Genomic DNA, 17,049 nt, shown 5'->3' with positions numbered 1-17,049 from the left:
ATTCATAGACTTAAAAAGGTCCAGAAGTATAATTATCAGATATTTTGCAATATTGTTTGTTTTGGTCACAGTATAGCATTTTAATATCCTTTAATATACTTTGACATGGGAGTGAATTTTGTCTTCAAATTCGTGTTTCCTTTGTTATTCTAAAATGTTCTTTGCTGATAATTGTCTGCCTACAAAACTGTTTATTTACTGTTCCTACTTGTTTCATAATGACACATGACATTTTCCTCAGCGATATTTGAGTCCTTCAGCTATTGGAGGAGCACTTAATACTACGAAGCCCCCTGAGAGCAGGATGATGTAGAGCTTTCAGAATGACCAATTTGAATTGGTTCCTTTTTTGCATATTGATATGTGATGTGTTAGTGCAACAGTGCATGAGGAGTTTATCTCAGGACAGAACAAGAATGAAATTGTCAGAGGTGAATATTAACGAAGAGCAGCATGAATGGAAAGCAGTCCTTTGAAATTTAATTTGCGAGCACGGTTTCTTTATTCTGCGACAAACAGGTGTTTTCAAATTATGCATCCACTATTGGCAGTTTGAATTAATCTGATTAATCATGCCAAACCTCAATTAATTTTCACTTAATTGTGAATAGCTTTGCATTCAAAGTTGCATAAATCCCTTTATCATAGCACCTGTTTAATTTTAACATGTTCAATTTTTTTTTTGCAAATTGCAAACCCAGTTCCCAGTGGTGCATTTTGTTTGACTTGGGCTCCTTCTCTTAATCCACTGGGAACCCACTATCAGGTATTGGTTTTGTAATTTAACATTGGCAAGTGCATTGAAACTCATGCATTTCCTTTGCCACTGCCCCTTTAATTAAAAGAAGGTAAGAGAGAAAAGAAGTTGGATGCCGAAGGAAAAAGACAAGGCAGAAAGTTAAGCCCAGATGTCATATGTGGTACTTGACAGGCAATAGAAAGACAGCACACTAATCTCATTTTCAATGCACCTTACCAGGCGACTTGAGTCACCTCTACTGGTTCCTCCCAGTTCAGGAGCATAGTAGCTTTATTCTAAGATTTTCACACCCTTTCCTGGAGAGTAAACCCAACAGCCTGCACAGAAACCTCATGTCTTGTATCTGTAATCTTGACCTTTCAGTCATTGCCCATTGTTTGACCATAGCTGAGAATGGGGACAAAGATTAGTCTGTAAAACAAGAGTTTTGTCTGAAATCTGGGTTCCTCCTTCACTACCACGGGGTGGCACAATGCCTACAACACTACTGATACTGTACCATTCCACTGCTCAGTCTCACCTTCCTGCTTGGCATCACTTTGAGAGCAAAAACAAAAGATACTTCAACTCCTCCTTTAAGGATCCTCTTTTCTCTGGGAGAGGGCCTAGAAATAGCAGAGATGTCACCACCAAGCCCCCAGTGATACTCTTCCATACCTCAGTCCTTCGAGTAGGGAACTGTGTCAGCATGTGTAGGTTGCTGCAAAGGAACAGGAGGCTTCACAGCCAAAACAGTGTGCCTTTTTTCTTTTCCTTTCAGTATGGAATAAACCTTTACCCATTCCTTTGCTTACCTCAGTGGTACCTTGATGTCTTGCCCATGAAAATCAGAAACCGTGGAGCCAAAATACACCCTTGGCCAATTCTGCTCATTTTGATTGAACTCGACTTCATGATAAGAATTTGGACACAGCTCTCACTCACAGAGATTAAAACACCTGCAGTAGATAGCATGCAAAAGTGGCACTAGGACTCCATACTCTCAGGGTTGCTCTAAGAAGGCTTCTTTATATATGAAAGAGACCACCCTTGTTTGGTAATTGAGATTGATAATATCTAATAGGCACATTTATATCTCTTCCACCTGCTCCAGCATATTCCCTGCCAGAGATGTGGCATTTAGCATCTCAGTAGCCAGTCTCTGCTGCCAATGTCCAGTCGTTTGTGAACCATCACTCTTGTTACAAAACTGGCATCGCAACAGATCCTCACTTTTCAGCTCATAGACAGTTCCATAAAGTCCAGCTGGTTTAAGTGGGTACTTTGGCCACCAGGTAATTGCCATTGAATTCCACCCCCAGCCTAGGTTCTCCTCTGGTCTTGTTCTGAACCATCATGGGCTCAAGACGAGTTTATTTTTCATTTGGGACCACAACTCATACCCATTCTTTCTTACAGCCTTCCCTTGCTCCCTTTTTTTGCCGGTCAATGTTTTGTGTTTGACTCCTGTACTCTTTCAGAGTATCTCAACATCTCCCATATCCTGACCAGCAACCCCTACCTCCACTTTGCATCTTTGAATGTGTGGCTGAATTGTTTGTAGGTTAATTTAGCTATTTAACATCTCCATGTCCAAGAGAACTACTCTGATGTCGGCTGCTTAAAATTGGTTTATTCTAGAATGTGCAGCTCTCACTGCTGACAGAGCAGGGGATGGGCAAAGCAGTCCAGGAATTTGTGGACAAAGAGGAGAAGGATGCCATCGAGGAGCTGGTCAACTTCCAACTGGAGAAAACACAGCGCCTCCTGAAGGAACGCCAGGTGGAGGCCGTGGAGGAAAAGATTGATGAGGAGGTCGGTGAACTCACCTGCTTGTTTCGTCTCTAATGCTTTAATTAATTTTTTTGTTCATGGAGCTATATTTGTAACATCTGTTCTTCCCAAAAATCCCACTTAATTAATTCGGTGAAACAATTATTCACTTCCCTATCTGCTGTTTAGTGGGGCTGTTGATGAATTACGGCTGTCAAGTGTCACCCAGGTGGGTGCTGCACTACATTTGTGAAATGTAAGGGTCCTCTCTGTTATGTAAAGCACTTGGGAATCCTTTATGACTAAACACATTATTAAGTATTATTAAAGGAAAAACTTCCACATTTGGCCAAATTCAAAACCAACCTTTAGTTAATTAAACAATTTCCATTGTGAGAGTCATGTGACATTTCTACTGTTTCCTGTATTACCCTTATTATGCTCCTGGCAGTGTGACTTCAGGGAACTTCACACTTTACATGTATGCAACATACACATTACATGTATGCAAACATAAATCGAGGGTGTTCCTGGCTGTGTTATTGTGGCATTCTTATCATTGAGTCAAAAGACATTACAGAAATTACAAAATAAAACATAACTCTGAGCTCTGACTATATAGTCGATAAATGCAAAAATGCAGGCACAAACTTTACAAACATAATGACTCGAAGCCCCAGCAAATGTTTTTGCTCTCTGGTCTACCAACCATGAAACGCCACAAGCATCATGGACCCTACCGGTGGCCTCTTTGGCACTGAGCCCCAGCCTCACATGGGCCAGACCGCCAACAGACACAACCACACATACAGTACAGTATATTTACAGTACTGATACCTTCTTTTTCCCCTGGAAATTCCAATTTTTGATCTAAAATAACTTTTGACTTAAGGAAATTAAATAGTTTAAAAGTTCTGGGGTGAAGTCTAGTAGTTGCAAGGTACTTTTTTTTATCAATTTGAGATTCTTAAAGGATATCCATTTTTGTACAGTCTTTGTCATCTTCCATTTGTCGCACTTGTCTTTGGTGAAGTGCTGGCTTTGAGAGGGGGTAGCATCATACATTAGTAACTCTGTTTGATTCTCTCCACGCCAATCTTCTATTAATGCCCAGAACCCATGTGTTAGCCCAGATGCCTTTTCCTTTCTTACTTTGTCACGCGTTACCAAGGTAACAAAGAAGACAGAAGTGAGAGCAGTAGATGATACAGGGGGCTGGGACTGTGGACTGAAGGAGCAGGGAACCTAGGTGGGCAGTCTGTAAGGAAATGTCAGATACAGTTGTCCTGGCTTGAATGAGTTCAGAACCCTTCACTGTATTTTGCCCAAGGGATCAGTACTCTCTCTGTGGCAGCAGGAACACTAGCAGTGCCGAATCACATTCATATTATGAGCCAGCAGTAAGCTGCCTTTCTTCCTCTGTAAATGGCACAGTAAAATACATTAAGTTATTACATTAATAGTTTCCATTGAAGGAAAACACTGTGGGAGGTACAAAGAGTTGAGCACGTGAAGAAACAATTTAACTAATTTCTGAGTTATAAAAGTAGCTAAATTATTAGTTATTAAACCAACTAAATTATTAAACCAACTATTAGTTTCTAGCTTTTCATAAAAGTTAAATTATCTTAATATTGTGTCAGAGACTTATGTTTTTTAAACTTATTCTTATGCATTTGGTTCCAATTTAAAATTACAGTACAGCAGCAGAATGTGATACAATATTGTTATTTTCAAATATTAAAGAACTTGTGAAGTCAGGGTCTACTAAGTGTTATAATGAACTGATAACAGACTAGTTGTCTTGCTTATTGTAAGATTTTTTTAAATCCCCACAAATACAGTATACTATATTCTTTGCATGGTACAAAATAACGTTTTGTGTGAGAAAACAGCAAAAGCTGTTGCAGGAGTGAGTTTGCTAAAGAAATGTTCTTAGCTCAACATACTGAAATTGAAGAGCTGGATTTACCTTTTCATGCATATTTGCCCAAAGCTATGCTAAATGGTTTCAAGAGTCAGTCTCAGACTAAGTTTATAAAACATTTTTATGATACTATTTAAGTTATGTACGGTTTTGGACTTTTTCACCTCTTTCCAAGATATTATGCTTGTTAAGGAAATGTTTTAAATCATGGAATGTAACTGAATGATATCTAAAGATGTCATCTAAGTAATAGCAGGTGTTGTGTTATATAAGGATGTGAAGAGGAAACATTGAAAACAGATTTTTATAATAAGATATAACTTAATAAGCTCTTCAGTCTGTTTTCATCCTTAGTCTATATTCATTAATCCCAAATCATCTAAGAATATTATACTTTATTGATGTGTGGATTACTGTGATGGGTTGACATGTCTGAGCCTTATAATAGCTCAAGTGTTTACTAAGCTTAGTCTTCTTTATGTGCCTTAGGTTCTGATTCAGTGATTAAACTTTTTTTTTTCCTTATGAATAATATGAATGAGAAAACCTAGATAAAAAAATGATACATCATTTGCTGGGTGAGAGAAGGGATTTTTACTTTTGTATGGATAAAGCATAATCTTAGAAACATAGCACTTTATAAAAATGTTTTTATCTTAACAACAAAATAAATAAGCAGCCTGTGAACTTCACCAGTATGTTACATGTCAGATAGTGTAGTAAGAACAGATTAGTCTACAGTTACATATCATGTAACTTCATGTTATTGTGTTTAAAGGTTTTATGACATGAGAGCTGTCTTTCTTGTGCTGTGACACCAACATGACAACACAAAGGATTCAAAGTGTGTTTCTAACATGTGTTTCTGACTTAACAGAAGCAAACATATAACCTGACATTGGTGAGGTAAATGACATTCAGTAATGTAGTGCATTGTGCACTGCGGAACCACTGAAACCACTCTTCCTGACTCTTTGCTGTGCCTGCAGCCTCTGAGTAAGACTGCTAGAGCTGAAAACCTTGCTCAGGTGGTGTAGTGCTCACGCACTTGTTAAATCAATATACTGGAGTGCACAGCATATGTTCTCGCAGGTAGAAATTCATAATGCATATATACACATCTGCACCAGCACTAACTGACAGCTTTTGCATTGGCATTCACAGGACTACAAATCAGTCATTCACATTTTCTGTTCCAATTACTGTCATTTAAAGTACAAAAAACATATTATGGTGCAGTTTAAGTTGTAAATTATTGCTAAGTGCTATTTTAGATTCTGACCACCTCATTGCAATTGTTTAAGGCCCATCAACGTATGTGCTTAACCTTTTTCTCGCTTGTGTGTATTATGTGTTTTTCACCTGCAGATTCGCTGTTTGAGAGAATCAAAGAAGAATACTGCCGAGGAGGACGAGGAAGTACAAGAGGTGAGCGACCATGTCCCAGTTTACACTCTAGTACCTTGTGTGATATGGTGAATTCGAGGGAAGTGATCCTTGTGCTTTTAAATGAACTGTTGCTTTAATTTGGATGTACTAGCCCCTTCTGAAAGCTAATCCATTTCCCCTTTGTCCAGGCTATTAGTAGGGCTAAAGCACACCGCACTCGGGAAGAGAGACCGTCCATGTCCACATTCCTGGATGACGAGATGGAACTGTTCGGAGACCCCACTGGCCAAGACTCTGATGACAGCATCTCCCCACCTCCTCCCCCATCCCGTGGCAGGGGGAGAGGTCGTGCACGAGGTGCTAAGGATCAGAGTTCAGCCACCAGAGGAACCTCAAGAAGAGGGAGAGGTCAGTGACACACACACACACAGATTCTTAATCATGGATCCACTGCTCAATTAGTTGTCTTTGCAGTCCAGTTTCTGTAAGAATGATTTTGTAATGCTCTAAACTGTAGTTCCCATGTCAAGTCAATCTTACAAAACATCTTCCATAGAAAAATAACCTCTAAAATTCTCTTTTGGTCCTATATTCCTGAATCTAAAGCAAACTCCTAAACTGTATTTCATAATTATTATTGTTCTTCTCCTTTCTTGCATTCATATAGTGATTTTTATCCCAAAGCACTAATATACCCAGCAGTCTTTGAAAACAATATCCCTTTTTCTTAATATAATATTTCCCAAACAAGAACAAGCTTTACTATTTAAAATGTCAGATGTAGCTTTTTGAGAGCACCGAAAAGAGATCTAGCTCTGTCTGTTTTTTCACCTAAAGGCAAGAAACAAAAGCTTTTAGTGCCACTGTCATTAAGAAGTCTCCTCCTCAAAATGAAGCGTACAGCATCCTCTTACTTGCCGTAACTTCTGCAATATGAAGGGTTATGATGTTTAGTAGTATAAAATGTTAGCACGTAATATCTGCTGGGCATACATAGAATTTCTTTTTAGGATAATTCGATAAGCTCTTCCTTCATTCTTGGAATTTGTACTTTGACTGGTAATATTTAATAATTCAACTGTTTTTTTTAGAAAATCAATTTCCAGACCTCTTTTGCCCTTCGTTCCAAAAGTGACACTAATTGTCTTTGCTCACGTTATTCAATCACAGTCAGGGAAGTGCACATTAAAAATTAAATTTCGACGGCCAGTTGAAGCCAAGCAAATATAGCAAATCTTTCATAGCAGAGGGTTCAGTTCAACATTCCATTTTATGGTGCAGGTTGCCTTAGGCTTTTACTATTCCTGACTCTAAGATACAAGACATTAACATAAAAACAAGCTTAAAGTTAGTCTGTGTCCAAATCAACAGTTTGAAATTATTTTTAGTTACTTTTCTGGATGCAGAAGAATGTTCATGTCAATTGCAGTTACAGACACTGTGAAATGCAGGTGCCTTGAGCTGATGTACTTCAGACTGAGACTACTGTGCTGTTGTACTTTACGTGACATCTGTCTTGAAGACAATACTTTTTCATGCTGTTCTTCTGATAATTTCCCTAAGTTCTAGTTGGAAATTATAATAAGACTGTCATTGGTACATTATATTTTGTTTGGTCTCTGCATTATTTTATTTTAGATAGGCATTTATTCTTATGTTTCATCCCTCTTTGTTTTGAGGAGTCAAAGTTCTCAAGTAGCATTGGGAATACTGAACTGTAATAAAACAGGTACTGAATGTTTCCAAGAAGACCATACTGGCTGATGAATCAAATTTCAGTCTGCTAGTACACTTTTGCTGAACTGTATTACATTGCATACCAATGAAAACATGCAGTGAAAGCCGACAGCTGTCTGACATTTCCTATTTTATCACTGAAAATGTCACAGGTGTTTTAAGGCATTTTAGTGCTACAGAAACATTTAAGAGAGCAGTACATAAATAAAACTGATTGTTACGTAGTAGAGCATACGAGGTTTAAAAAGCAAAATAATTTATTATGTAACACAGTTTGTACTTTAATTCTGCTGTATGTTAAAACAGTGCAGTCTACGAAGCTTTGGTTACATCTTAGTAGTAAGAGAAGTGAAATATACACTGGAAAAGTTGTGATCATGACTGAACAGTACCAATAAGGTCATGATTATGAACGCTGTCTCAATTCATTCCATTAAGGAGCTGGGGTTCAGTCTGAACCAAAAAATTCTGGCCGAGGACGTTCATTCAAGAACCCCGTCATCAGCCCCACTAAGAACATGTCAATCATGGACGGTGAGTTCCGTCCAGTCTCCTGGATTTGGAGTTTTCAACTTCTGTTTCAGAAAGTTTCCATTTCATATGAGAAAAATAGATAATCATGGAGCCATGGGCTCCTTTTGTTGGTGTTAATATGTCTATGTACATTTGAGTGATTGAAGGTGACATACACATATGGTTCTCATGTAAAAGGTAGCTCATCTAGACACATCATGATGATAAATTGCACTTCATTGCATAAAAATCTTCTTGTGTGTGAATCCCATAGTTGTTTTTTGTTTTTATTTAATCAATGAGTGGGTATGATATTATGTGAGTCCCACAGGCTTGTTGAGTTGGGTTGCCAGTGAAATCTACTCATCTGAAGAAAGTTTTTGGTTTCTTGTTTCTTTTACCTGCAGCTTTCCTTTCCCGTTCCCAAAGACCTTCTAGAAGTTCAGCTCCCAAAAAACTATCGGAAGAGGTGTGTTTTAAATGATCATTCATAATGTCAGTGTATGCTGTCTGTTTTACATGGCACATTTAAGGATTGAGTTTTAATTTTATGTACTGTTTGCCTGATTTACAGTATGCTAAACACAGAAACAGATTTATCTTTGCAGTGTTCACACAAAATGTAGAATATAGAAAGCCATTGGCTCTACCTGAATGTTTTTAAACACAAATATTTAAAATTGTTTTTGTAAACCCTTTGCGAAAATCTAAAAGAGACATCCCAGTTAAAAAACAAAAAACGAGCTATAACAACTGCTAAACTAACATATGAAGATCTTTATTTTTCAAAGCACAGCTTTGCTAGTGGAATTCTTCTGCTTATTCTGATAGATTTCCTTTATTTATGTAGGGCTCTGATTCTTAAATGAGGAATGTTCTTTCATAATGAATGAGCTGCCATTGGTAATGTTCTTGTTAATACAATACACTGAAGATTATTTATATATGAATAATTTCTGTAGAAATCGATATTTTCTGCAGAAATGCTCAAGATATTATTATAGGCAAGGTTGTTAATGTTTAAGAATCTTCACTTATTTCCTTTTCCCAATGAGTTATAGGATCTTTTCATTCTAGCCTCAGTTGTTCAGTAATGCTAACGAAATTCGCGTCTCATTGTCGACTCTTGTCACTTTCATTTATCTGCGCTGTAAAGAGCTTATTCTGATGTGTTGAAATTCTTTATGGTGCATGGGTTACTGATGTAATAATCATTGACAATTCATAACTTTACTTTCCCTTGATTTGTCTAGCAGAGGCTGCTAGAAATTGATTCTGTTAAATGTGTTCCAAGTCTCACAGTAGAGAGTAACCTTAGCAGTGGCAATGAAATTAAATATCATGCTGAATATATTCATGACTGTGTGCATGCTGTTCTGGAAAAGCTGCACGAGCTTAGAATACTGCATCCACTGAAAAACTGGATTTTAAAAACAAATTATTTTCCACGAGTTGCACCTTCACCTCTACCGATGAGCTAAAGCCCGCATCTGTGACATGAAGTGCTGTGTTCCCAGTGAGCCACATTGTAGGTGGGATAATTTCCTGAGGACACATTGGTCTTTGCAGCAGGCTCACTCAAAGCTAAGTGCCCAGAATTGAAGTACTAATCAATTAACCCACCATGCCAGAATGAATTGAATTCGATTTTCATTTGTTGCCATCTTCAAATGGCAAACCCTGTGCAATGGGGGCTGTCTTAGTACTCAGAGTTTGCTCTGATTTCCAGAAGTTATCAGTGCACTGAGTGCAGCACCATCTTCTTTGTCTGAACCTTTTTTTATCAGACGGATCACTGAAAAAGTCCCACTCTCTGATTAAATCTAGTCATCACTAAACATGGAGAGGATGTACTTTTGCACAATGGGAACAGTGAGTCAGTGAAGAGTGGAAAGTGATGTAGGGACAGATCCCCAACAGGCAGTTTGTGTTCCATGGATGTAAAGCAGATTTATCGGTGGATTATAATTTCCCCATTCAACAAAGGAACACAAAAGAAGCTTATGAGATCCCCTAACGTCTCTCACATTGAGGATTACGTATTTTATTATTTGGTTTCCTGCATTGATAAAAAACACCCTGCAGAAGAAAATTAGTTAAAGGATTATGCTGTGCTCATATTATCTGCTTATGCTGCACTGCTCTACTTTAAAAGGTATTTCATATATTCCCAAACTCATTTGAACTTTATTTTGAAAAGTATTTCTTAAGCTGCAGTAGCAATCTTTATACAACAAGACACACAAACTAGCTCTTTCTCATGCCCTCCTGTAGTTTCAAAACACCAGACAGGAGAACTAGTTCTGACTGGACCAGTAGCTCATCTTTCATCACTGTTAGCCACAAAGCTCCCAGCAAGTCACAGGGAGCCCTGGTTGAGGGGACAGCGTGCACAGTACTTTGCCTATTCTTATAGTTAAAGATTTCTCCCCAGATTCTGCTTTCCCTAACTAATATTCAGTGAATTTGCCCTGCCCAAATGTATTTGCTAAGGAGTGCAATAAAAATGTGACTTCAGGCATACTGTAGGGGCAGTAATTAATAATTACTCCTGCATTACATACAATATTTGCTTTTTGAGTCACATTAAAGATTCTAAATAACAGAAGTCAAGGATCATTTACTTTTCATCTGCTTCAGAATTGATCTGTTCCTATGACATTTACATTTTAAAGAAAGCTTTGGAGACTTTAGAAATGCACCTTTCAAGATGACATGATGTAACAGAACCTCAGTGCAGGAAATGAAACAGATTTTGTTCTGCTGTAACGGAGGTGCTCTCAGGAGATTTCAACACGGGAGTATCCTCAGAAGCAACCTGGACTCCAGGATTGTCTGATAACTAATACAAGAAAGTAAAGGATTTGAGTTCCTCTGTAATGTCTGATGTGCTGCATAGATTTCAATACAGTTATGCAACATGTCAGCCTCTATCATTCTGAGGTACTGTATTAGAAGTTTGAGTATTAAATCTAATTTGATGTGAAAGTGACAGAAGAGAGGCTCAGGAATGCTGCTATGATTCCACTAATGCTGATAGTGAGGCTGTCCGCTTAGGAGGCTTGAAGTGGAACCTGGTGTCACAGTGTTGAACATTTGCTACAGTATTTAAGAGTCATGCTTCATTTCAGCTGTGATTATAGGATTCGTATTTATGTAGCTTTTTGTATCTAAAGCAATTATAAATTTCACAATACGATTTTGTCTGAAAAATAGTGTCTTTACTGTAAAATACTTAGAAATTTAAATTAGATTTTGTGGTTCTCCATTTCTTGTGGAAGAGAGCTAGCATTAGACCTATCTAAATAAATATTTAGTAAAATACTGCCTTAAAAATGTACTGAATATGCAGTCAAATGTCTTAAACATGTGTGGAGTGGGAGGCCTCAAGCTCAGAAGACAAAAAAAACTATTTTAAATATATATTTTTGAATACAAAATATAGAAAATAATTTAGCTTTGTGCTCTTTTCTTCTCACAACGCACATTCTGACTGAATAGAGGAGCTTTGTATATAATAAAAGGGTTATTATTAGACCCAGGCCTGTCCAATGCAATACTTCAATGTCATATGCCTCTCAGTATAACAGGTTGAACTCTGGTTAAATTCATTTTTTATTTTATTAAGCAGGGTGGGTAATAAACAGTGACCACCGATAAGTGGTTAAACTAGGGAAATTGTTATATCTTCTTTAATGAGAGGAGCGTGTTGGCTCATATTACCCCAAGTGTCAATGCTTGGCATTAGTGACATTGTGTAGAATTCTGCTAGTAAGTAGGTGTGGGGTTACTCTGGTTTCAGAGTAAAGAGCTTTCACCTGGTATTTTGTAGGCTGCTGTTCATTCTGCCTTTCATTTTGATTGATTTCTGCTTCTAAACCGGAGCATTGGGCTTTTGAGAGGACAAATAAGTGTTTGAAATTGATAACCATTTGGACTGTCTTTCAGTGGGAAAGGTTTTATTATTTAGGGAAGGTGGTTCTAAATAAGATTCTGTGAAAATTCAATTACAGGACCCTTTAGTACCTCTTATACATTATTATGGTACTGTGAAGATCCTGGAAAAGTCAAATCCCAAATCGTCCCACTATCTCCAGAGTAACACTCTGTCTTTAGAATGGCTGTTCTGAGTGGTGTAACCTCAAAGAAAGAGCTATTTGTCATTCATATACTGTATCATCATGTATTTCAGAAAGGGTGAAAAATCACAATATCAAGCTAGGTATTTTAAGGGACATAAACTCAAGTTGAAGAACAATATCAACGTGTGAGACAGTAAGGGGACGTTTGTTACCTGTCTGCATTGTTTCCTGTGCATAACTGACATAAAGTTTGTATTTTCCAGATTGTAATTGATGATGACTCAGATGAAGATGTGTCTTTTTCCAAGCCAGCTCAACCATCCAAGCCCAGTCAGAGGTGGGTAATTAATGTAGTAAATTATTTGAATGAAAGTGTTTGTAGGCATTCCAATTAACACATTTTATTATAAATCAAATTCCTTAATATTAAGTGCACATAACATAGCTTGAAATATTTTTTTTTTCATTTAATTCATTCATTATTAGCCTTTGTAGTATATTTACCAGACATTTTAATGGATCAGTTTAATTAGAAAGGAGACACAGAGTCTTCTGTCCTGCACAGGGAGTATGTTTCTGATGTATCTTCAAAGTGTTACCCAGTGCTTTGTGAGTACTCAAGCTTCAAACAACATTTATAATCTCTTTCCAGTAAAGCTATTGTCTTGTCTGTCTGTGTTTAATAGCTCCAAAAGCACTGCCAAATTATTGTTCCAATTAATGGCAATCCTGAGCCTATTTATATTTTTAGGTCAGAAATGAAATTAGATTGCCTTACATTCTAATGAACCTGCAGTCAGAAACAGAACAGTATTGGATAGGCTATTAATGAGCACAAAATGAATTTAGATACAGTTGTTATGTAACAAACATTTTGATTGGCACATGCTGACATATTTTCAATATAGCTGTGTTCTCCTGGTCTAATGATTGCCATTTTGAAGCTTTGGGCTGGCAGAAACATACTGTAAATGGGCTGTCTCACCTTTCATCTTTTGATGGACTGTTCCTCCCTGTATAATTTGAATCAAGTCTGTCCATCTGTTATATCTATTGTGTGAACCAAGACAGGAAATAGTCTTTACTCAATGACACCCTCATTCCACAGTAGCAGATATCAAACAAATTTGTGGAGATGGATCTGCTCGTATCATATTGTTCGGGGTCGTAACCTTTGTGAAATTAGGTGGTTTTCTGTGAGCTTCTGAGACCAGCTTTTTTCATTTTGTAAAGTATTATACTCTGTGAGATTAAAGTTAAGGGACCCAACACACTTGGAGCACATTCTAAGTATGAGCTTATTAAAATGTAGCTGTGGGCCCAGCCTCAACTCCTGCTCAGTAATTGCTGTGCCTTTTTTTACCTGTACCTGAAAGCTGTGCGTTTAAATTAGTGTGTAGCTACTGTGTTATGTACAGTATATACAATTTTAATTAGAGAAAACATAACTTTCTGTCATTACTGGTGAAGTGTGCTGGTATGTTCTCTTCAGAGTTTCCAGCCTATCATCAGCATCGTCTAGCAGGAGGGGATCTCAGAACCAGTCATTGGGGGGAGTGTGTTTTGAAGATGATGATGATGAGGTATGACGATTCCCATGCACTCTTTCATGGTGTATAATTCAATTTTTAAACTCTGGAAAATTACTTAAATTCTGACCAATTTAAAGCATCCGATGTTTTCTTTAAAAATTCTTGCATGATCAGGATAGATGTGTTTATTACTACTTCTCAGTCCACTAATGAAATATTCATTATATGCCTCTCTACAGCAGAGGGTAAATAAAGTAGTTAAAGGCAAAAGAAGACTGAAGTCTTGGACTAAACATAGACCCTGTCCCATAATATCACTCTCACTAACACTTTATGAGTTAAATATTTAGTACAAATGGAAGAATGCAGTAACTTTCCGAATTGTTTACCCTTTCATCTGTTCACTGTGTTCAGGAGGAGTACAACCCCTTCAAGAGCTCTAGCAGCTCCAGCACCAGAGGCCGGAGATAGCTGTCATCAAACCTTCTGCCTTGCCAGGAGAACCACATCATAGCTGACCTGGTGTTCAATTGTTTGTTTTTTTAATGTCTTTTATTTCCCTCCCCAAGATTCTACTCTTCATGCGTCTCTGGTCATTCATGTTGTGGGACAGTTGACGTATGAAGTTAAAAAAACTGCATCTAGCTGGACATCGTGAGGGGTATCAGGCATGTTCTCGACTACCATCTGTTCACTTTCTTTTATTAAGTTCCTTGAGCTCTCCCCAGTAACACTCAAAATAGGATTTAGACTGTAGCTAATTCCTTTTAGCTAAGATATTTGTTCTTGCTCCTGAAGTAGCAGCCTTTGGTTAACTCATAGAAGTTCAAAAACATTTCTTACTTCTTTTAGGTTCTTAGAAAATTTAATTTGAATTACCTCAGAGTGTTTGGTACTTTGATATTGATCAAATATGGCTGACATTCCTCTGAATTATTTGACTTGCAGTTCACGGTAGTTTCTTGTTGACATCACATCACACAACTACTAACACTGATTAACTTTGTAATTAGTAGAAAGTTGGTGCACATATGACCTAATTACAGATACAGAGTGATATGTTGTATGTTAATATAAATTGGCACAATAGGTTTTTGTGTTGTTGGGATTTGGTAAAGATACTGTTTGCTTATTACCTTTGCATATGGATATCATCAGTGCATTCATCAGAGCTTCTAAATATCACAGCCTCTTTAGTCTAAAGGTTACTGCCTTTTATTGTTTGAAGTGTATTACTTAAGACTTTGTCATAGTCTTTGAGAGAAATGATGTTGTCCTAATAAACAAGTACAAAGGCAAATATGTTAACAATATTTATATTAATACAATGCTTAAAAATGTTGTCTCGTTTTCTGAAATGAGTTGGTTTCAGTGTAGGAACAGCCATGCAAGGCAAGTCAATGCCATAGAAGAAGGTAATTAGGCTCTTGGGTTCAACTACTTAAGGCAGGTAGGGAACGTTATTATTATTTTGTTCAGCCAATGCTTTTGTCACCTGTAGACTCTTATATAGCAGAGTATTTTACTGGAGCAATTTAAGTGAAGTACCTTGCTCAAGGGCTTAACAGTAGTGCCTCACCTGGAAGTTGAACCCACAACCTTCCAGTTAGTTCCAGCCCCCTACTTACCCCGATGTTGTGAGTCTGTTGTAAGTCTGCTCTAACTTTTTTTTTGCAGTTATTGCTTTAAACTGGAAAATAACACAAGGAGGTTGTAGAACATGTCTGATTGTAATGTGTACACAGCAATTTCAAGGTTATAGTTTCTTTAAAAACAAAAAATGCAAATTATATTTCACAAAGCTGCAGTGGGGGCATGGAAGATAAAACTGGCATTAAGCAGGCATTTTTCTGACAATTATGCATCACAGTCACTCATCTTGCTTGACTTTTCCTCACCATGATCCCCTTGAGTAATTCCATTGGGCTTTGCAAATTACAGCAATGGCATAATTTCTAGCACTGACATCCGTTTACAAAGAATAATATACAATGTAATTCGTGTGGCTTTTCTGAAGTACAGAAATATAATTTCCCTAAGGTTTTTATCATTAGAATTATTTTGTTTCCATGTCTCTTTGTCTATTTGGCATAGCAGGCTGGCACCTGTAATTAAACCTTTTGTTGGTTTTCAGTGGATAGTGTCTAGTTGTAGATGCTTCTCTCTGCTGTCATCTGAGAGCTTTCATGCTCTTCAAGTGATGACAAAGAATTTTCAAAATTAGACACCACATTCCTTCTGCATGTTGAATGTTTCTTCTGTTAGCTGTTCTTTTTTTAAAAGCAGAATGTGGTTGTGCTGCCTTCTTTACCAGTTATGAGTGCTGTAATTAAGGCTGTTTGCAAAGGGTGGTATTGTTACTTTCATTGATTGAGTCTTTCTTGTCAGAAGAATGATTATATAAAATATGTGCATTTACAGGTTTATTAAAAGATTTTTTGTACTCCAAAAAGGCAAGTGTAATTTCTTGGTTAACAGTTCCTGTTCAATATTAAGCTACAGCCAGGATTCTGTAAGCTTTTTCAGTCCAGCTTTGGAGAGATACAGTACAGACCAGGTGTTTGAGGTTGCTGTTGAATTAGTCAGACAGTAGTAAAAAGCATGTGCGACCAGTATCTTTCATTAATGGACCCTGTTCAGACAGCGAGCACCACAATTCGAAAAAGCATTAGAATTTAATTTCTCACTTCTTGAACGACTGCAATTAGTTACTTTTTAACAGGTTTGTTTCACTGACCCTTTCAATTAAGCCCCCTTAATGCAAATGTGCAATTAGGTCTGTTCATTCATTCTGTATTTTACTTGTTCAAAACTGTATCTTTTATATGAATAGTGACAATACATGTTTTCAAAAAGAAAAATATTTTATTTTTCTTTTAATCTATTTTATCTTTGTTTAGCCTCAAACTGAAATTGTTGGCTATCACCTTTATTATTAGTGTCACCATAGTTCTGATTTAGGGATGACTTCAGACACATCTGTTCCAGGCTGAAGTCAGACTGAAACGATTGTGGTGGACTTCCAGCAGGTGTGGTACTGTATTTGTAATTTTAGAGAAAATGGGTGTATTTTTCTAAAAAGAAGAAAAATGTGTTAATCTGCATCACAAAATATCTTTCAACACTGAAATAAAGTGTTGAAAATTCTGAAAAAAGGTTAAGATATTTCAGAATATATCAACCAAAAAAAAGCAACAGACAGTATTCAAACTGTATATTGATGAAAGAATTTATCTTTATGAACTTCACACTTTTGTTCCTGGCACTATAAAATGTAATGTTTCTTATATTACATTGCAGTAATGCGTTCAAACTTCATATGTATAAAGAACAAAGAGCTATTGTTGAAATATTTTT

General features: G+C 37.1%; 1 protein-coding gene across 2 annotated transcripts in view; it reads left to right on the top strand.

The window, feature by feature from the left end:
- Window positions 1-16,500, top strand: part of mre11a (MRE11 homolog A, double strand break repair nuclease) — a 40,339-nt gene extending 23,839 nt beyond the window's left edge. For both annotated transcript variants that reach the window (XM_015341629.2, XM_006628128.3), the window contains exons 13-20: window positions 2,381-2,554; window positions 5,808-5,867; window positions 6,017-6,236; window positions 8,004-8,099; window positions 8,486-8,547; window positions 12,424-12,497; window positions 13,653-13,743; window positions 14,107-16,500. In XM_015341629.2, coding sequence (XP_015197115.1) covers window positions 2,381-2,554; window positions 5,808-5,867; window positions 6,017-6,236; window positions 8,004-8,099; window positions 8,486-8,547; window positions 12,424-12,497; window positions 13,653-13,743; window positions 14,107-14,163 — 834 coding nt within the window. In that variant the 3' untranslated portion in view covers window positions 14,164-16,500. The remainder of the gene's footprint in view (window positions 1-2,380; window positions 2,555-5,807; window positions 5,868-6,016; window positions 6,237-8,003; window positions 8,100-8,485; window positions 8,548-12,423; window positions 12,498-13,652; window positions 13,744-14,106) is intronic.
- The last annotated feature ends 549 nt before the right edge of the window (window positions 16,501-17,049 follow it).

Source organism: Lepisosteus oculatus, chromosome 5 (genome assembly GCF_040954835.1).
Source record: "Lepisosteus oculatus isolate fLepOcu1 chromosome 5, fLepOcu1.hap2, whole genome shotgun sequence".
NCBI lineage: Eukaryota > Metazoa > Chordata > Actinopteri > Semionotiformes > Lepisosteidae > Lepisosteus > Lepisosteus oculatus.
This window is presented reverse-complemented; position numbering and strand designations above follow the sequence as displayed.